Genomic DNA, 22,132 nt, shown 5'->3' with positions numbered 1-22,132 from the left:
GCAGGCAGTGCAGCAATGGAGAATACTGTGCAATGCAACCGTCTCCAGCGTGGCACATTAACCTACTTCCACACCAGAAACAACCCGGATGCGGAATTAGAGAGAAGGAGGATGAAAAATGATGGATGAATGAGGAGAAAAGTGCAAGGAGAAAAAAAGGTTTGAGTGGACTGAACTGCATGGAAGGCAGAATGAAGGACACACAGAGGGGAGAGAAAGGACGAACTCGGGATGGAAAAGAAGTGATTACTATGAGAGAAGGGCAAAGAGGAGAGGTGGAAATAAAAGGCACAATGAAAAAACTGAGTAAAGGTAACAAGACAGAAACTTAAATGGACAATATCAATGGAAGACTGAATATGTATCATCATTATTCATATTAAAACAAGAAAATAAGATCCTGGTCTCAGTAATATTTACTCGCATCAAAGGAAACAGTTAATGTATGCCAGTGAAAATGAGAATGAACTGAAAAATCAATTTAAAAAAATGTTGATTGCTGCTGAAAATCACAACTGAACCCAATGACTTCTCTGCTACACTCTTTGGCACATGTTCCTTCTTGCCCATCGCATCCCTCTTCACTCAGTGGTCCTGATGAGAGGATGGAAATTCCCTGCCTCCATTTCATTTGCCCTGCTTCCTAATCACAAGTCAAAGATTTATAGATGAAGATCTTTCACCACAACGAAGGTATATTCCAAGAGGCGGGCTCTCCTTAGAATTTCCCATGAGAGGATACCGTTTAAAACATCCGCTCCTCTTATTCTAATTAATCCACCTGAGAGTGAAACATGAACAGACAGACAAAGGGGGGAAACTGAGAAGATATACGATGACTTACCGACATGAGTGATGACACACTCGACCCTCTGTAGCAGCTCCTGAACCGACATCTCGTCCTCTCTCAGCCAGCACAGCATCTCAGGGTGTGGGTTGCATCCACTCTTCTCTTGATCTCTCTTCGTCTCACTCTCTCTCTCTGCTGCCACGCCTCCTCTCGTCACCCTTCCACCCCAGACAGTCTCCCCTGCTTTTGCTCCCTAATCCAATTTTCTCCCCTGAGATTTGTGTCTCCCTTTCTTCCCCTCATATATGTTGATTCTTATTTATACTCTTATTCCAAGTCCTTCCTCACATTTATCACCATCACAGACAGCCACAAAGCCTGGGGATAATGATAATGTTGATGCCACTCCCAGCCACTTAGCTAAATAGTAAGTCTACGTATAAAATAACCACGCTGCTAGTAAGGCACACATAAAGTAACAAAAAAAAAACATTTGGGGTTGATAGAATAGAAAATAAAATAGCTTAGTCAATTGAACGGTGAGCAAGATAATCTGCCAGTCAGTGTTCAGTAAAAAACAATGGCAAGGTAACTGTTAAGCAATTAAACAATAAAAGCCAGAACAAGTCAAGCGGAAAGACAACAAAAGAGGCAATTTGTTTGTCACCCTATCAGTCAGAAAACTGTGCCAATAGTAAAAAATAAAACTGCATTTTCAGAAAATTTGTAAGTAAAAACATCCAATTATTGATCAGCCATCCAGACACGAATAGAGCCAACCGTTCCTTGTCATGATGCTCCAAGCCCCAACTGAAAACCAGAAAAATCCTCATAGAACAAAAGTAAATATTTACAGCACCTTTAACCTAGGAAAAGACAGAATGCTCCTCAGCCAGGGGAGATAGTTGAGTCAACTCCATTGAAAGGGAAACTCCTCAAGCTTGATGGGCAGAAAATCAGTGGTGCTGCTGCTTTGATGATGCTCTATTTGCTCTCATAAAGAAGCTGAGTCACACAGAGGGAAAACGAATCAGAAGGCTGCTTCACCTGCCTGCAGGGCGGAGGGAGAGAAACAGAGCTGGCTGAGGGTGGGGTGGGGGTTAATAGGTCCAAGAGAGAAATCCTGGTGCCTGGAGCTGGACTGTAAGAGGAGTGGAGCCCCAGGAACACACAATGATTATCAAATTAAACATTATAAAAATATATATATATTCTGTTTTTGTTAAATATGTGGGAAAATAACATAAAACATTTTTAAAACCCTACATATTTAGCCATCAAAAAGACCGTGTTAAATTAAATAACTCACACGACTCATCACGCAAGAGCACGAACAAAACAAATAATTTACGCTTTCACTTCACAGAGTCATTCGGTGCTACTAAAGCCACTCTGCTAATCCAGCTCCACATTTTGCCTGAACCAAACAATGTAAGGGGCTCTAGCATCTCTCCATGGCCCTGTATGCTCCTGGGACTGTCTATTAGCCAGAGACATCTGTGCTCTTGCTACTCATTCATCTTCTCTCTGCAGGCAATCACAGGCTGTACAACAGAAACAGCCAAGATCAATGGCCCATCAACTGGCAGACAAAACAAAGCACATAATCCTGTATTTCTTAGGAACATGACTACACAGTGTTTGTTTTTGTCAGATGAAATCATTAAATCTAAACTATCGGATTATTTATTTGTTTATTTGTCTAAAATTTAACAGTTTAGAATATAAGCGGAAATATTGCGTATTAACAAACCAAACGAAAATAACGGGAAATTATGAAGGATACAGAATGAAAAGGAGACAAAAAAAAAGCCCCTCTCCCCCAAAAGGAGAAAGGGATGGGAGGAGACGTGACTAAGGAAATGAGCGGCGTCTGCACCATATGATTGGAAGTTACACAATGATGTCGACGGAAGTGTTTTCGGCCGCTAGCGCGGGAAGACTCACAGACGCTGTTGAGGACACGGAGTTAAGCAGACAGGGGTCGAGCCAGCTGCCAGAATTATTATTACTACTACTGGAGTTTTAGATATTCATTCACTCCGCCCTAGGTAAGACTTCTAAAGCGGTCCATGTTTATGAAAAAAGACACAAGGCGGCCCTTTGGAGCTAACAACGGGGCTAATGTTATTAGCTCATAGTAAGCACAGTGGCTAACTCACCTAGCCTCGTTAGCTTCCATGATAAGTTGTGCTATAATGCTAAAAACAGTGCCAAATGCCATTTAATGTTCAGGAAGACGGCGTGGAAATATTTCTTTAAGTGTTTACTAACCGCAGCTAACATGGGCTACACACCAGTGATGTCTGGGTCAAACTGTCTCTGCTGTTCAAAGTAAACCACTAACTTCACTTTCTCATTAGCGAGCTACATAATGAATACAGTTCTGTCTGTTGTGATGTTAAATTTCTTAAGTGCCGCTCTTGCATCCCAACGTTATGATGTCAAATTTTAACGTTTACTGTCCAACGAATGAAGTAAGGCTTGACGTTAACGATTAATGATCGTTATGTCTTTTTCTCCAGTCGTTCAACCATTCTTTAAACGATCTGTTAACTCATACTTGTGCATACCGGGTCTAAAAAGACTTGTAGCAAATCTTTCAGTACAACAGAGCGATCTTTGTGAGGCGTGCCTCTTCTTCTTTTGGCTGCACTGTTTAGGGGTCGCCACAGTGTGCCTCCATCTCTCCCTACTCCTAGCATCCTTCTCTGTCACTTCAACTCTGCATGTCCTCCCACACTACGTCAATGAACCTTCTCTGTGTTCTTCCTTGTTTCCTCCTTTCTGCTAGCTCCATATTCAGCATCCTTTGTCCTAGATATCCACTGTCTCTGCACTTGTCCAAACTGACTGAAACTGACTTTACTCCTACACAGCACCCATGCTATCTTGCATAGATAGAGCGCTTTAGGTTGAAGTTGTAAAATGTTGCTTTTTTGTTTCTTTCTTTTGGTTTTGTTTGTTTGATTAACTTGGCTCCCTCTCTAACTTTGTCTCCAACACTACTCCGTAATCAATGGTTGGGAGATGGTGACACTAACAAAAAGACAGCAGGCTGAGGTGGAGCTAAAGATGCTTTCATTTTCTTGAAAGTTACCTGAATGAACAGGATTAGAAATAAGGGGTGCATATATGATGTAGCTCATAATTGGCTTGATAATTTGGATTTCAATTATTCTGGCATGTTATGGTTTACTTGTTAGGTGACATGTCTTTGAATATTGCAGCTTTCACGAGAATAGCTTGATTAAACAAGGCAGCTACATGTGGATATCATGGTACTGGATGGAATTCAGCACAGTGCTGGACATTTGTTTTATCTTTGTTTCCAAAATATTGTTACAACCTACCCTACCTCTGTATAATTATGATATAATAATTATAGTGTGTGCATTTTGTATGTTCATTTTAACAGAATAAAGAAGAGTCATGCAAGCATTTTTGAAAGGAGCAACAGGTCAGGCAGCCAGGCCTCAGAAAGATAAGGCAGTGGCTGGACCCAGTGCAGAGAAGAAAGCCAAGGCTGTTCCTTGGGTAGAAAAGTAGTAAGTATGACCCACAAAGGTGTACTGTACACTACATCTGATTAACTATACAGAGTTACAGGAATCTCAAGAATCCTTCAGGACAAAACTTTTAACCGCCTTTTAACCGGGGGACAGTTCAGTATTGCCATAAAAATCCAACATTTTTTTGTTTTGTTTTTTTAGTCTTGGGGTTGATTTACAGAAATGTTTAATCTGTAAAATGCATAATGAATAATAGCGTCATGTGTCTCATTTTTACATTTTGATCATCTTTTGATGTCACAGTGAAATTCAGGATTGTTTCTTGACTCAAAATGATTATTAAATCCCCCAAACATGGAACACATATTTTGCATGTAAGTGCGTTGGAGGGTGACCACAGAGCTACAAATAAAACAGTTGGACGTACATTGTTTTGTTTTTTCCTTCCCCATCTTTACAAGAATTTCTGGTCCTTTTAACTGACTGCCATTATTTCACAAATGTATTATTTATTATGTATATATTTATTTAATATTCCTATGCAGTGCACTGTCATCCTAATATATTTTATTCTATCAGTTATTGTGTAATAGATAGTTACACTACAGTATTTTTAACCTGGTTCGGTCGTTGTGATTTTTTTTTTTTTTTTGTGTTCTTCTCTTTTTGTAATTTTGTTCAGCAGTGCTTCTGTGATATGTTGACTAATGACAATAAAATAATCTAAAGTCATATTTTTGTGAAACTTTTGTTTAACACACAATTATCACCTAAATTATGATATAAGGTCCATCCATCCATCCATTCGCTTCCGCTTATCCTTTTCAGGGTCGCGGGGGGCGCTGGAGCCTATCCCAGCTGTCATAAGGTCATGTTTGTCATTTTAGAGGCAAGACAATGTGAAATGTAATGGATAGTGAGTCATATTATTGACTTTCAGATGTTTAAATTGAACAAATATTTCACGGTGATGCGGTTAAAAGTGCTTCTGTTTTGTTGTTGCACAGTTCTCTGGAGTCTATATATAATCTGTAGCCTGTGCTGATATTGAAGCTTGTGAGGTACTCAAACCAGTTTTTTTGTTTTTTGTTTTTTTTTCTCTTTCTTCAATGAACTCCAGCAGGCCAAAGTGTGTTGATGAGGTGGCCTTTCAGGAGGAGGTTGTAGCAGTGTTGAAGAAGTCTCTGGAAGGAGCAGATGTAAGTAACATTTGGTTGTGTTTTGGGGGGGGGGGTTATAGCCTTGGCTGCATTACTGCATTTGGTTTGTTGATGACAATGAAAATGCCATACACTATGGTTTTTGGTCCCTTTAATCTTTTGATTCAGAACAGAGCCTTTCAAGATCATAATGTGGAGGGTTGTTTTGGGTGGAAGTGGACAGTAAACATTTCTCTTATCTGACAGACAACTTTAGTCAGCAGACTTCCCATCACCTGATAGGAGATGAGTGTGTTTTTGTTCTCGTGCATGTACCACGTATACTGTAAGAATGTTTTCGAACTTGTGTCAGATTGCTTTGTCACAATGTAGCAGTGTGTTGTCAGATATACAGTATAAACATGGTTATTTCCAATATTTTTGTATTCAGGTTGTACCTGTGTTCATTTTACAAGGCCATAAAGGCACAGTATCATTGGATCTGTGTTTAAATTGCAGCTTCCCAACTTGCTCTTCTATGGCCCTCCTGGAACAGGAAAGACCTCTACCATCTTAGCTGCTGCCAGAGAACTTTATGGGTGGGTAAACTGTATGTGTGGTATTTGATAAGAGATTTCACATCAGTCATTTCTTCATCATAGTTTTTAAACCTTTGTTGATCTCTCTCCTTTTTTCTTTGCACTCTTCCTGCTCATATTTGACTCGTGTCTCTGTTTTCAGTCCAGAACTGTACAGGCAGAGGGTGCTGGAGCTCAATGCCTCAGATGAAAGAGGCATCCAGGTCGTCAGAGATAAAGTCAAAAACTTTGCTCAGCTCACTGTTGCCGGGACACGCCCAGAGTGAGTGAGCATTTTACAGTTTGTGATAATAAGAAAACAGCTAGACTTATTTTTTGTTTTTTGTTTTGGGTTTTTTTTTTTGTACGAGGTTACTCACATTTATAAATTGGTAAATGTGAATTAAAAGGCAAACTGGGATTGTTTTCAGCTCTGCATACATCAGACGTCATCCTCTAATTGTAGAGCCAATCACAAACTGAAGGAATAAGTTCCTGTATGTACAGTTTTCCTTTAAAACATGCAAATATTTTTGGCTATAAAGGTAAAGTGACTGTGTGTCATAAAGCACATTTCAGTGGTGCCAGCAGTGCTCTGATGATAACTCAGTTTACAGATAGAACAGCTTTTGGAATAATTATTGAAATAAAGTACCAAAGTCTCTGTCAGTAAAGTCCAAACTAATACTGAAACTTTCACTATTTTGCTACATTTGCAGCGGGAAGTCGTGTCCTCCTTTTAAGATCATCATACTGGATGAGGCCGATTCCATGACAGCGCCAGCTCAAGCTGCTCTCAGACGGACCATGGAGAAGGAGTCTCGCACAACTCGGTTTTGTCTCATCTGTAACTATATAAGCAGGTCTGCTGTGGGTTGTTGCTCAGAATCAATTAAACACACAGATTACACAGTTAACACACAGTTATTGTAATCCTGCTTGTATGTCTGTGTGTTTTCTAGGATTATTGAGCCTCTGACTTCTCGGTGCTCCAAGTTTCGCTTCAAACCTCTAGCCAATCAGATCCAGGAAGAACGCCTACTAGAGATATGCGAAAAGGAGAACCTCAAGTACACCAAAGAGGTAGGAAGAAAGAAAATGATTGTGCTGCTATCCGGTCTTCAAGTGATGACGTGATGAATCCTGCTTCTGGGCCCAAACGACTCAGTGTTTAATAAGGCTTTTGTGTTTTTAACACGTTTTAATGCTTTGTATCTTGTTCTATTTAATCTCAACAAGCCCCTAAAAACAGTCAGTGATCACAGTGGTCCGCCTCTCTGTTTTTATTACCACTATTCATTTTAAAGCTTCAGGTTTTGAAACCTTACGATGTAACTACAGCCGAGCCCATGCAGCAGTATATTAACTCATTCACTGCCATTGACGTCTATAGCCGTCAATTGCAGTGAATGAGTCAATGGGTTTAACTCATTCACTGCCAATGGCTGGCAGTGAATGAGTTAATGACTAACCTGGTATTTTGGATGGATTATATCAGTTGTTCTCCTGACTGAAGTTTGGTCAGTTTACAGCATCCTGCCATGCGGTTGCATTTGTCCCATAACCTTCGGGAACCCTCATGTTAACTTTTATTGAGTGGGAAAAAGTTAGCGATCGTCCTCCAGCCTATCTGTGTTTATGCTAACATAGCTGTGTCGCTAGCGATCATGTAGCACATCATTATATACCAGCTAGCCAAACTTCAGTAAACCCTATAAACGTCACTGCTGTTTAGTTTTCTGTCCTTCATTTATGTTGGAAGTGATAACAGAGCTGTACATCTTAATTTTTTTTCAGAAATCCCTCAGGCTGAACATGGTATATTATATTTACTATAGATGGAAACTAGCGAGCTAACTTCTAACACCGTTAAATTTCATAAATTCTGTTTTCACGGATGCCTGGATGTTAAACTTAATTGTTACACCTTGTAAAGCAGCAACACTGATCATTTTATTAAAGATGAAAGAATTTAGACAGTTTTTCAATCCTCAGTGATGCTGCAGCGATCGTTTGACTGTGACCTTAAGCGGAGTTTGGGCCCAGACACGGCTGATGACGTCAGATTTAAAGACCAGATAGTGTAATGTAGACCTGTGAGAAATTTCTAAGATGTCTTACGCACTTCTAGTGTAGGTTTTTTAATTGCTCCATACATGGGGAAAAATGCCTCGTAATAATTATTTGAAAGTGCTCTTTGATTTTAACTGAGAGGCTGACTTAAAAGGAGAGTGTAAAAGAAATTACCAGACATAATAATCCTACCAGTGGGTGCTGTTAAATGTTTTTTTCTTTACAAAAGCAGCACACAAAAAGAAAAAGATTCATGTAACAAATAAAAGAAAGTCTGCTCTTTCCTTTTATTACTAATGAAGCTGTAATCTTCAGCAGTGACCGTATCTGCAGGTTTAAAGATGATCAGTTGCACACTTTTTAGGTCCTTTTGGAGACTGCTATGAGGATGTGTGACATTTTAGTCCTTCTACAAAATGTCAAAAATAATTAAATAGTTGACCAGTACAAGTATAGTTTCAACACATTTATTTTACTCATCCACAAATACATATTGAATGTTTTTTTGTTTTCGTTTTTTTTTTACACAGAAGTACAAATCAGGGTTTAGTAAGGAGCTCAACTCAAGAACGATGAGCTGTATCTTTTAACTTTGTTAATGTTAGATTGAGTCTGACCCTGGCACCACCAGTATTTTAAGATAAATCTGCACACATCCTCCCCATAATAGACTCAACAGAAAGTCAAGGTTTTAAATACCCAAGTAATTTGTGTCGTGCTCACTGTATTAAACTCACTTCCAGCCCTGTATTTTTGTTCTTGGACATTACTGAAGTAACTTTGCATGATTCACCATTCAAATCTATCCTTATTTGTCTTGTTTTTGTCCTTGGTGCAGACTCCCAGTTGAGTCCAGCCAGCTTTCTTGTGATTTGATTGCAGAGGCCAAAAAAACAAAAACAAAACAAGACAACTCCCATTTTCCTGTTTGTTTAACTGCTCGGCTGTTAAGCCTGTCCACAAATGTATATGAGCAAACAGCTGTTTATTTTTTAATGTTTAAAACGGGATTGTTGCAGTTGCCTTTTTTAGGTGTAGCAGACATCAGCCCCTGTACAACTAACTGGGGTTTAAGTTTGCAGTGTTCAGTAGCATGAGCAGAAAAGTGATATGTACATCAGTCAATTTACGATTCAATGCACTGTCACTCAATTTCATTAAGCACTAAGAGGCTCCACCTACTGGTCGAAGCACATACTACAGTCATTCTACATGATCCATTTCTATACATTTGATTTAATTGTATTAGAAGATAATTATTAACATCCTTTGCTGGTGCTGCATTTTCAAATAAAAAAAGAACACAAAGTGTGTGAAGAGATGGTTTTTGCAAGTATAAACATTTTTGCTTACCTGTAAAGTATTTTTGATAAAGGGAATGTTACGCAGGAATGTTCCTGCCTAAAATTTTGATTGTAACATAAACAGATGGATTATCATGACTGCAGACTTCTCTACATTTGTGAAGAGTACGTGTGGCCTGCTCCCGTCATAAGTACAATAGCACAAGGCAGAGGAGTTCTCAGTGACAGGCAGGAAGTGTTGAATATTCTTAACTGTACGATATGTTAAAAAAATGGCTAATGTAATTCAGATGCCTGAGTGCACAGCCAGTTTCCATTTTACTGTGTTTGGTCTGGTAATACTGGCGGTGTTCCTCCACCACTGTCACTGTCCCTGGTCCTGTGCCCACCTTTCCCAGGTGGTAATCCATCCATGGTCAGAAATGTATTTGCTGTAGAAAAGAAAATCTGATTTGAGTGACATCGATGTGCTGCATAACATTTAATGTATAATCAGTTTAAATGTGAGTTGAGTTATAGCAGAACTGCAACTGCTTTCTTTGCACAGCTGGTGGAGTCTGATAACTGTCTTTCCTAATCCAGAGTATAGCAGCATTGGTGCGGGTGTCTGAAGGCGACCTGCGGAAAGCCATCACATTTTTGCAAAGTGCTGCACGCCTCAATGTCGACAAGGAAATCACTGATTGTGCTGTTATTGAAATAGCAGGGGTGAGCTGGACTTCATTTGTATCACAGTAGACTGCAAGAAATGATTATTAACTGTAGTTAGAATGTCTTTCTCATCTGAGATCTTGCTTCTGCTCTCTGTTAGGTTGTACCTGACAAGATGATTGACAACCTGCTCCAGATCTGCTTCAGAGGAACATTTGAGAAACTGGAGGTAGCAGTCAGGGTAAGTGTTCTAACATCTAATAGCCTAAAATAGATATTAAGCACAAAATAAAAGGTATGCCAATCAATCTTTAATCATCTTCTCTGTCAGAACATGGTGGATGAAGGCTACGCAGCCACACAGATCTTGACACAGCTTCATGAGTGTGTCATAGAGCAGGACCTGAGTGACAAGCAGAAGTCGACTATCACAGAGAAGATGGCAGTAAGTCATATAATACGGTGCTGTTTTTTTTTTTGCAGCTATAATAGTAAGTTGGAATAAATGTAGAAGTTAAATCCTTTTTTAATGAATCAGTCTGTTTGTTTTTCTCTGGTTCAGGTGGTGTGCAAGTGTCTGTCAGATGGTGCAGACGAGTACCTGCAGCTGTTGAGTCTGTGTTCAGTCATCATGCAGGAGGCTTCCCACAACTAAATCCCCTTCCATAAACAGCATGGTCATCTGCTCCCATTGGGACCAAAGGCTTTACAGAGACACTTAACTCAGATTTATCTGCATTTGATTGTTGTTTGGGATGCTTAACCGTGGACACCAGGCGACAGTGATCATTCATAAACAACGTCAGAGCACTTCATTAAAAAAAAGAAAAAAGGACATGTTACTACTTATCCAACATACTTTTGTACACTTTTTGAATTCTGGAAAATAATAAATAGTTCTTTCTCGTTTTCAGGGGTTCACTGTTTTTATTCTTCAAGGAAAGTGTTGAGTTAACAAGCAAAACTGTGACGTGTGCTCTTGGTGCTTTCTTAACTGAATTTAAGACGTATAATACAGTACAGTGCAGGTCTGATCCACCTCTCGTTTAAACATAGTTTTGCTTTGGCATGATAATCACCCCAAACGCACTACCAGTGCAGTAAAAACATCATCAGTCATGAAATTGGCCTCCTTAGAGCCCAGACCTCAACATTATTGAAGTTGTGTGTTATCATCTTGACTGAGAATGAAACAAAAGGCATCCATCCAAAGAAAAGCTTTGGATATCTTTGAGGACACCTGGAGAACACTTTGTGAAGTTCAAGTTCAAATTTACTTATATAGCACTTAAAACAACAGGTGTTGACCAAAGTACTGTACAATACAATGGGCAAGGCAATAAACATAAAAAAACAGAATAGTGTTTTAGAAGAGAATAAAATCATTAAAAAAGTGAATAAAATCATAATAAAGTGAATAAAATCATAACAGTACAAACTCATGATGAATCAAAAGCCAGAGAATAAAAATGGGTCTTTAGATGACTTTTAAAAGTATCCAGTGTTGAGGAGGATCTGATATGCAAAGGCAATGTATTCCAAAGTTTGGGGGCAGCCACAGCAAATGCCCGGTCTCCTCTGTGTTTTAATCTGGACCTAGGGATAACCACATGAAGAAATTACAAAAACGAGTTCAGTCTGTGTAGAAGAATAACTGGTCGCACAAATTGTTCAGTTTTTGCCTTATTTACTTTGATTTCATATATGTTTGTGGATGTTTCAATAAATCGCTCCACCTTCCCATTTCCCTAGCAAAACGAAGAAATAATTGATGGCTCAAGACTTTTGCACAGTGCTGTAAGGATTAGTGTGTGGTATGGAGCAGCCAGTAAGTTTGTGCTTCAGCCTGTTTGTTAGCACTAAACACACTAAATGTGTCTGTATGGTTTATCTTGCTCACCAAGTTTGCTGTAGTTTACAAAACAAACAAAACAAAAATCAGCTGGTGGCAAAAGTACTAATGTACATGATGTAGTGTTCATCACAAGGTTATGTGTCAGACATTGTTTGGCTTAGACACATTAGCTGGCACACTGGTATCTACAGATGATTTCACTGCTGGCAGAAGCACAGTGACTGTAGATGTTTAGCAAAGTGTGTTTACTTTTAACCACAGCAGTTTCGTGAAATGTCAGCACAAATCACCTGTTTTCTTTACCTTACCCAGCTTCACATCATATAAGCGTGAAGCCCATTTCCATGTGGGCACTATGCTAAAAGTGCATATAGCACAGTTCTTGCTGTATTGCTTAGCCGTCTTAAAGCAGTGAGCTCCGTCCACTGTCACCACCCTTCCACCTAATGGTGCGTGTGGTGTTTAACTTTGGGTGATAAGTTTATAATCACCCAGTACCAGAATCTGAAAAATGAGAAGTCCGTCTCTGCAACCACAGTATCAACTCATCACTGCTGTACTGTTTGATTTTTAGATTGTGCCATCCCATCTCATGTTCTGTTTTCAGCACATGCTGTTCATACTTCCAGCCACAAGGTGCCACCAGAGTCCTTCAGAGCTGCATCTATGCTTGTTTTGTTTTTTTTGTGGGGTTTTTTGTACATCTCACATCCTTGTTGGGAGCTTGCTCAGCAACAAAGGGAGCACGTAACACCACAGAGGGCAGGGCTGGTTTATTATGAGGTGTGGCTATGGTGTGCTAAAATGGAAATCTTTCTGGTTGTGGTGTCAATGTGTCTCCTTCTGTAAATGCAGGTTCACTTAGGTTTAAGAGGGCGCACAAATCAAAAGATACAACTCATAAATTTTTTTCCACTATAATTTAACTTTATTGATGTTAGATCCAAGTGTGACCCCCGCACCACTAATATTTTACCAGATTGTGATTTTTAAAATATAGATAAAGAGATACGGTACACCAAACCTTATCTTCAGTTATTATCCTGAAATATTACCTTGTGGCCACAGTGAAGGCTCCAAAACACACAACACACACAGACTACTGGTCAAAAGTGTGGACACACCTGATTTAATGCTTTTCTTTATTTTTGTGACTATTTACATTGTAGATTCTCACTGAAGTCATCAAAACTATGAATGATCATGAATGAAATTTTGTAGCAAGCAAAAATGTGTGAAAAAAGTCAAAAGACACTTTATATTTTAGATTCTTCCAAATAGCCACTGTTAGAGGAAAAATGATTCTATGTTTCTTTACCTTCTTTTAAATGTACAAAGATGCCCTTTGTCTGTGGTTAGATTAGTTTAGAAGTGTCTTTTATAGACTTTCCCAGCAAAGACATCTTGTTTCTGGGACATATTGTTTTAGATTGTTTTATCTCTCCCAGCTCTCTGCTGACGAGACTAGCACCATATATGGATTTGTTTATTTTATCTGTTTATTATTTTCTTATCCTGTTCTCACTGTCTCTGTGCTCTGTGCCTATAAAAAATGCCAAGCCACTGTCCATGGTGTGAGTTGTTCTCAGCAGCTCACCCGTGTACACGTTTCGCAAAGAAAGTAACTTTGTCTCATTGTGTCTTTATTCCTCCTGGGTTTCTTGCAGAGTTTTCTCCCAACAGCCACCCTTTAGCTTTCATTACTGCCTTACATACTGTTGGCATTCTCTTGATGAGCGTTGTGAGTTAGTCACCTGAAATGGTTTTGCAACTGTCTTGAAGGAGTTCCCAGGACTGGCCCTTTTGCCTTCGCTCTGCAGTCCATCTCATCCCACACCATCTCGACTGGGTTTAGGTCAGGTGATTGTGGAGGCCAGGCCATCTGGCGCTGCACTCCATCACGCTCCTTCTTGGTCAAACAGCCCTCACACAGTCTGGAGGTGTGTTTAGGGTCATTGTCCTGTTAAAAAATAAATGATGGTCCAACTGAACGCAAACCAGATGGGATGGCATGTTGCTGCAGAATGTTGTGGTAGCCATGCTGGTTCAGTGTGCCTTCAATTTTGAATAAATCCCAACAATGTCACCAGCAAAGCACCCTCACACCATCACAGCTCCTCCTCCATGCTTCACGGGTTACTTATCAGACCAAAGCACAGATGTCCACTGGTCTAATGTACATCCCTTGTGTTTCTTGGTCCAAACAAAGTTTTTCTGTTCTTCTGTAGAGATGTGTCTGCTACTGGAACTCTGTGGTATTTATCTGAGGTGCTGTTAACTTGTAATTTCTGAGGCTGGTGACTCAGATGAATTTATGACTCTTGGTCTTACGTTCCTTGGGCGGGCCTCATGTGAACCAGTTTTGTTGTAGCTCTTGATGGTTTTTGTGACTGCACTGGAGGACACATTCAAAGTTTTTAATTTTCCAGGCTGACTGACCTTCAATTCTTAAAGTAATGATGGACTGTCACTTCCCTTTACTTAGCTGATTGGTTCTTGCCATCATATGGATTCTAACTGTTGTCAAACAGGGCTGTCAGCTGTGTACCAACCCGACTTCTGCACAACACAACTGATGGTCCCAACCCCATTACGAAGGCAAGAAATTCCACAAATGAACCCTGACAAGTGTTAAGGTTCAAGAATTGAGGAAGGAGAGTACAAACCACCATGGTCCAGAAGCTCTTGGTCAAACAATGATTTTAATGAATACACGCGTGGGAAGACAACTCTGTACGCAGACAGCAATTGATCTTCGACTTAATCAAAGCATAAACAGATTTTTATAGCATCTGGGCTGAAATTTAATGACGCCCCTTCAACGTCACAGATACATTTTATACATAGATCAGATCAAAACCACAATGACTTTTAACATAGTTTAAAAAGAACATCGTCTTCCATCTTCATAACAGGTACTTCCTGTTACTGCCGGATGCTCTCTTGTCATCTTGACACCTCAGCAGCAGTTCTGCGACAAACTGCTCTTTTTGCAACCCCAAGCAAAACATGATTAAACTTCCACCTATAAATGATTCTCTCTAACTGAGTGTGTGTGTGTCTGTGTCTGTGTGCTAACCACAATTGCACCCTGTTTCACCTCGCCGACTAGCTCCTGACCTCTAACCAGACAGAGAGACAGAAACCACTCTCGTATATGTAATAATCGAACTGAAACTATGGATATATCATCTATTTAAAATAAATGTTTTAATCAAGAACCTCTTACTAAAAGCTTAATATAAAATGACCTGATATAAGTGTTTTGTAAGCATGTATTGCAATTCCTTCTATGGCTCCAAGTCACTTGCACAATAGATTGTCCGGACATCGCGCCGAACAAAGCTTCCAACCCCCAATTAATTGACCGAGCTCCAACTCTTTAATAAGCACAGATATGCATTGTGTATAAAATAGTCATAACTGCACCTGAAATACAAGGTTAACATAATAACTGTATGCATAACATCTTAAGGCCTTCTTAAAGCTATCTGTTACATTGTTAAAGCAATGATCGTACTGCAGATTATATTATTAATGCAATGGTAATGATAATAATTATTTAACAATAGCAGTAAAATAATTTCCCTGCTCCACACTCCCTCTCTCGACCTCTGGAACACCAGAGGTCGCAATACATCGTGTCCTCGCTCAGCAAATCAGACAACCTCATGTCATCTAATTGGTCCAGTAATAAACACCAGCTCCCATTCGAGAACACTCCATGCGTAAGCTTAGGTTTTCTTGGTCCCTCTCTTGTGGTTCATCAGGCCTTGGACCTCCAGGATCCTCACCCCCCTGTGGTCACCGAGATCTTCTGCAAAGGAAACAAAACACCTTTTCCTGCACCTCCCTAACTCATCCTATTTGGGACTCTGTAATCAAAAGCCTGATCCTAATTATGTTTTTAACTTATTGACTTGTATTTATATATTCTTCAACGTTACTCATCACCTTAAAACTCTTTAAGCGCTGCTTTCACGTCCGGTTGCTCGCTCTATTTTTCCCTTATCTGATCATCAACATCCTGTACACAAACTGTCGCTGCTGCAAGTGCCTTAACTTTGACCTAAAGCCACCTTTTTAACAAGAAAATCATTATAAGCGCCTATTCTACTAAAAGATCCAAAAGAAAACAACCACTTTAATCAATTAAGTTTAAGCATATAAGCAATTACTCCTGCATAAATTTCATCATAGCTAAATGCTGCCTTGAAACAACTCCTGTGTGTTAACACTAACTTCATTTTGAAACCTCACATTTTCTATGTTATAACCTGTTTTTGGTATAGCCTTTTTGTTTCATTTGCTCCTTTTAATGTAACAATGCCTTCTAATTCTAGTTTATCAGACTTAACCAAAATATATGCTTTCCTTCCTCTTTGGTCCTTCTTTAAGTTCAGTTAACAACTAAATGAATTTGAGGCCTTTTGCCTGCAATCAATACTGTCATGTGTGTTTCTGGACTCTGTGTCTGTAAGCGTGTGCAATCCTTCAATATGTATAAAAATCATTTCTATTTATAAACTCTCCCCTTTATCCTAAAAATAAATCTATATAATATCTGCATATGTACGCCTACATTATAACCACTTCTTCCAGAAATCAAAAAGAAATCAAACCTTTTCTACTCCTTCAACCTTCACTAATTTTCCCCCAAAGCATATCTTTTTGTCAACGTGTCCCACAATTTCCCTCTAAGATTTGTACACAGCTTTAAGACACTGGCATTGTATCTACTAAACAGGATTCAGTTCACTTTAATCCTTTAACCTTAACATAAAATAACAGTTTCAGTTTTACCATATCCAAATGATCAAAAAAAAACCCAAACATAGTTACGCATAATAAGAACCAAAACAGTCCTAAAATGATCCTAAATTATTAAACAATTAAATCATTAAACCCTAAATTCCCCCTTTATTTTGACACATGAAATGTGTCAAAATACAAACTTAAACTCAAAATGCTCAGTTTTTCCCCACTCATGGTCCAATCTATGTCATAAAAATAAACTTAAAACAGAACAATTATCAGTCATGTGTTTCTCCAATTAATGGTAACATGAGTCACATCCAAAAATGTTTCCCCTTTAACATTTGGCATTCTCCCAACAATATACTATAATCCCACAATCTAACCCCAGTCAACAAAACAGAAATTTTCTCTGGTAAAAGCAAATTGTTTGTCCACATTTATTCATCCTCACCTTCATCAAGTCACACATTCACTCACATGCAGTCACACCATATTTTTGCTAATAGTGGAGCCTCCCGCACGATCAGATTCTCCACCCTCAGCAAAATGAGCTCAGTCATTTTTTATTTTCCATAGGAAAATATTTCTTTATGCTTTTGGACTGGATTGACTCGCATAAAATCCTACAATTTTGGACAGGGACTTACGACCTGATCAGTCCCCACAGGTAGCTTTCTCCTCAGCCAATTGTAATCTGGAAAGCCCCCCTTATATTTGCTCTCCCCGAGAATTTTCAGCGCTGTTGCAGGCCTGCTTAGAACAAAAATGAGAAAAATAGAGCTGATTATTAGCTCACAAAACACAAAACAAAAACAAAATCACCTGACAGGTTTTCTCTAAGTGCACCGTTACAAAAATAATGGGCCCCTCAGACATGTCCATGTTTCCTAAAACTACCTCTATTTAAAAACAAAAACAACAACAGCCCGAACCTAACTGAGAGAATCAACCCATCACCACAACAACCTCAACAACCTTAAACACACAAGTTTTGCCACCACATAATTTCACCTCCTCAATACACCGAAAGTCTCATTAAAACCACACAATTTGCACACAAAAATCACCCCCTTATGCTCTTTAACATACTTACATTCAGCATAAAACTCCCTTACAACAACATATAATCACTAAACTATAAATTTCCTACCCAACTCTGCACTTCTCTTCTGTGGCATGCTTCCTCTTCTGAAAGCCACTTCCTCAGTCACACACACAGGAAGCTCCTGCGTCACCACTCACTCCAGCCAATTTGCATACTGAGTCATATCTCAAGAAGTTGCCGTAACAAGAGAAACACATGTTTAAACATTACCAACTTATTAAATTATTTTATTTCTTTCTACAGTGATCACTAGTTTTGATCACTTAGTCCTAGAGCATTCCTAAGTCCCCTTTTTTCTAAAACTACTTTAATCACTTTTTTGTTTTCATAACTCACTTTCCTCAGCTTCAAACTCAAGTGTATTTTATGTTTGTGTATGTGAATTTGCATATGTTGCTTTTGCAGTGTGTCAAATCCCTTCATAATTTTGCCTTCAAACAGTCAATTTTCTCCTTCCCAAATTTGCTAATCCAAATTTTAAGTTCCTACCTTAAATAGCAGCATTCCTTGTCCTCAGCCAGAAGGTAGGGCTCCACTTGCCACTTTCCACCTCCGCCTTAGCCCAGCAGCTTTACCCTTGAGGTCCCATCCTCTTCACTTCATTTCACCCGTGAGTCTGAGCTCACAGGGACTGAGTGAGGCCGAGTAATCGTGACTGTGCCTGCCTTAGGTTGTCCCAGGGTTTTGAGGTGGGATCTTACCCGTCATGGGCTATCCAGCCTTCCATACTCGCCTGATACGGGGGCCAAGTGGCCAGGGGTGCCATGAGGCTAGGGAACACACTGGCTCTGGAAATTAAAGGAGTTTAAGCTGCTTCCTGCATTGCATCTTATATTAAACTATCTCACTCCTGATTCTTTCCTAAAATGATTTCACATATGGCACTTTGTGTATGTGTGTTTTCTATTCATTGATGTAATTGTCAGTTATTTTCTCTCTTCATTTTACTTTTTTTATCTCTTTGTTTATAACGTTCTACTTTAGTTTTACTAAATCTTGGTGTAAAAACAATACCCTTATTTCACGCACACTCTTCAGTTTTGCCTACGCACACACTTCTCTCTCAGACTTCCTTTTATGGGCATGTAACTTCCTGTCACACACACACATCTGTCAGCATTCACATCACAATCTTCAACGTGCTCACTTTCACTCAGTACCAGACACAGAGACGGACATCTCCTTCACCTAACCTAAACTAAATTACCATATCAACATACAATTACTAAAATTCAAACTCAAATACACCGTCTGTTTTAATAAAGTCAAAGAGTACACGGGTGTACCAAGTGTATGTACTTATGTGTTTTTGAACTGAAAGAAAAGGAAACTCAAACTCTTATAACATCACTCATGCATCTCTCAAATTAAAAACACTTTCAAACTTTAAAACATCCTACTTTACATCACCAAAGAAATACCTCTCACACCTTTATTCATCATTCAAAACCTTCTAGTCACAGCATTCACACACTTAAACTGTGACCAGAGTTGAGGAATATAACTCAAAACACACTTTCCTAAGAGTATTTTAGACATGCTTGTCATAATCAAAAAGAGCAAGTAAACAAAAACAAAGAAAAAATGATTGAAACCTCTATTAATTCTCACCGCCCACACAAGAAATTGAAAAAATAAAACACACCAGCAACTATTGCCGGAGAGAAGTAGTATGTTAATTTTAAGTATATACAGTGCATTCAATATATTTATATATCTACATCCAAACTCAGTCAATTACTATACATCCCCTACGGCAAGTCAAAACTTTATTCATAGTCCTCTAATAAACATAAATGGCATTTAAACACACTCAACAATGTTTGCAGCAGTATTTGTAAAACCAACTGTGGCTTAAACAGTTCACTGCTTACTCATTTGCATTTTCACTCACACACACACACCGTCTAAAAATAGCAGCAGGCAGTCAGTGCATTGCTGACTCGACACACAGCCTCCTCTCACACAGAGATCTCTTATTTTATATTACAAAGACGTCTTATATTTACAACCACTGTCAGATCTGTCAGCTTTAGCGCCTAACCAATTTTGACAAATTTAAAATAACCGCCCAGCGGATAAACTCTCAGTTTTTTACGACCAATTCACCAGTATCAGACTCTAACTGTTTCTGGTCTAATCTCTAACATCCCTAAATTAATTTAAAAGCATCAACCAACCCAAACTTTGCCTGAAGCTCTATTTTTGGCGTTTCACAGCCAAGGCTTACCCCGAAGTTTTAAGTTAAAGTTACACGCCCGAAGTCCAACTTCTGCTGACCAAAAAAGCGCAGACTACCGTTCCAAACGGTAAGGAGACTCTAACTCCTAGTTATTCTGGAGTGCCCCAAGCTCCACAGTGACCAACTGACTATCCCTCTTCGAGGACAATGCCTAAGCGTCCTTGGCATTGGCAAGCGTTACCTCTGAGCACTGCGCTTCCTAGCAGACTCTAACTGCCGTTCTAGAATAATTTATAACACTTTGAAACAACAATCAACACCCAAAACAAGTGTATGACTGAGGCAGATCTAACCTGATGGACAATGGGGACTCTAACCCACAAAATGACCAACAAAGGTCTGACCTAATGACCAACCGGGACTTTAACCCACAAAAATGACCAAATCCCCTACCAAACTACTTGAGACTCTAACTCAATTTCTTTGGGACTTCAACCCAGTATTTAAACTTTTCCTAGCAGACTCTAACTGCTTTTAAATCCTTTTCCTTGGGACTCCAACCCAATTTCCTAGCAGACTTTAACTGCTTTTAAATCCTTTTCCTTGGGACTCCAACCCAATTTCCTAGCAGACTTTAACTGCTTTTAAATCCTTTTCCTTGGGACTCCAACCCAATTTCCTAGCAGACTTTAACTGCTTCAACTCATGAGATTTTCCATCAAAATCAAAACAGACACCCTCCAGTAATTTCAGTGAGTAGACTTAAATTTTATCATGTCCAATTTGGCACACTTTGGAAATAATTCAACAGGTAGTGCCTTACCTTTGGATAAGCCGGCTTATGCCCACTCACTTCGACCACTGGCACTCATGTCTGCCCGTCCGACCACCTCAGACTACCGAATTTCTCCGTCTAAACCTCCAACTCTCCCTCCTCAATAACCGGACGAAGCCCCCAAATGTTAAGGTTCAAGAATTGAGGAAGGAGAGTACAAACCACCATGGTCCAGAAGCTCTTGGTCAAACAATGATTTTAATGAATACACGCGTGGGAAGACAACTCTGTACGCAGACAGCAATTGATCTTCGACTTAATCAAAGCATAAACAGATTTTTATAGCATCTGGGCTGAAATTTAATGACGCCCCTTCAACGTCACAGATACATTTTATACATAGATCAGATCAAAACCACAATGACTTTTAACATAGTTTAAAAAGAACATCGTCTTCCATCTTCATAACAGGTACTTCCTGTCACTGCCGGATGCTCTCTTGTCATCTTGACACCTCAGCAGCAGTTCTGCGACAAACTGCTCTTTTTGCAACCCCAAGCAAAACATGATTAAACTTCCACCTATAAATGATTCTCTCTAACTGAGTGTGTGTGTGTCTGTGTCTGTGTGCTAACCACAATTGCACCCTGTTTCACCTCGCCGACTAGCTCCTGACCTCTAACCAGACAGAGAGACAGAAACCACTCTCGTATATGTAATAATCGAACTGAAACTATGGATATATCATCTACTTAAAATAAATGTTTTAATCAAGAACCTCTTACTAAAAGCTTAATATAAAATGACCTGATATAAATGTTTTGTAAGCATGTATTGCAATTCCTTCTATGGCTCCAAGTCACTTGCACAATAGATTGTCCGGACATCGCGCCGAACAAAGCTTCCAACCCCCAATTAATTGACCGAGCTCCAACTCTTTAATAAGCACAGATATGCATTGTGTATAAAATAGTCATAACTGCACCTGAAATACAAGGTTAACATAATAACTGTATGCATAACATCTTAAGGCCTTCTTAAAGCTATCTGTTACATTGTTAAAGCAATGATCGTACTGCAGATTATATTATTAATGCAATGGTAATGATAATAATTATTTAACAATAGCAGTAAAATAATTTCCCTGCTCCACACAAGGCACAGCTGTGAAGTGAAAACTATTTCAGGTGACTACATCATGAAGCTCATTGAGAGAAGGCCAAGGGTTTGCAGCACTGTCAACAAAGCAAGGGGTGGCTACTTTTAGGAATCTAAAATATAAGACATAATGAGAGTTTTTTTTTTCTTTGCTACATAGTTCCATATATCTTCATTCATTTATTCATTTATCCAGAGTAGAAGTTTATTCCCACTGCCAGAATAGTCATAAAACAAGCCAAATTAATTTCA

The 22,132-nt window shown here is 39.2% G+C and overlaps 2 protein-coding genes and 1 long non-coding RNA gene across 8 annotated transcripts in view; 1 reads left to right on the top strand and 2 right to left on the bottom strand.

The window, feature by feature from the left end:
* The window catches only part of mcf2l2 (MCF.2 cell line derived transforming sequence-like 2), a 109,034-nt gene extending 107,755 nt beyond the window's left edge, over positions 1-1,279 (bottom strand). For 3 of the 6 annotated variants that reach the window (XM_040039806.1, XM_040039807.1, XM_040039810.1), the window contains exon 1: positions 845-1,279. In XM_040039806.1, coding sequence (XP_039895740.1) covers positions 845-923 — 79 coding nt within the window. In that variant the 5' untranslated portion in view covers positions 924-1,279. The remainder of the gene's footprint in view (positions 1-844) is intronic. The other 3 variants (XM_040039811.1, XM_040039812.1, XM_040039813.1) reach the window with 2 other exon arrangements.
* Positions 1,280-2,663: 1,384 nt separating this feature from the next.
* On the top strand, positions 2,664-10,956 carry LOC120738545 (replication factor C subunit 4-like). Its single transcript, XM_040039815.1, has 11 exons — positions 2,664-2,841; positions 4,209-4,338; positions 5,423-5,501; positions 5,961-6,040; positions 6,183-6,302; positions 6,739-6,882; positions 6,982-7,102; positions 9,979-10,104; positions 10,208-10,288; positions 10,379-10,492; positions 10,610-10,956. Exons 2-11 carry the CDS (start codon positions 4,223-4,225, stop codon positions 10,700-10,702), a joined length of 1,074 nt encoding a protein of 357 aa, XP_039895749.1. The 5' UTR covers positions 2,664-2,841; positions 4,209-4,222; the 3' UTR covers positions 10,703-10,956.
* Positions 10,957-14,898: 3,942 nt separating this feature from the next.
* LOC120738546 lies at positions 14,899-21,024 on the bottom strand. Its single transcript, XR_005697017.1, has 2 exons — positions 15,991-21,024; positions 14,899-15,959 (listed from the first exon to the last, which is right to left on the bottom strand). It is a non-coding gene; the product is annotated as an uncharacterized LOC120738546 (long non-coding RNA).
* Between the last annotated feature and the right edge of the window lie 1,108 nt (positions 21,025-22,132).

The sequence above is a fragment of the Simochromis diagramma genome, unplaced genomic scaffold (assembly GCF_900408965.1).
Source record: "Simochromis diagramma unplaced genomic scaffold, fSimDia1.1 OVJJ01000026.1, whole genome shotgun sequence".
NCBI classification, from domain to species: Eukaryota; Metazoa; Chordata; class Actinopteri; order Cichliformes; family Cichlidae; genus Simochromis; species Simochromis diagramma.
The sequence above is the reverse complement of the archived record's forward strand: the minus strand, read 5'-3'. Positions and strand labels throughout refer to the sequence as shown.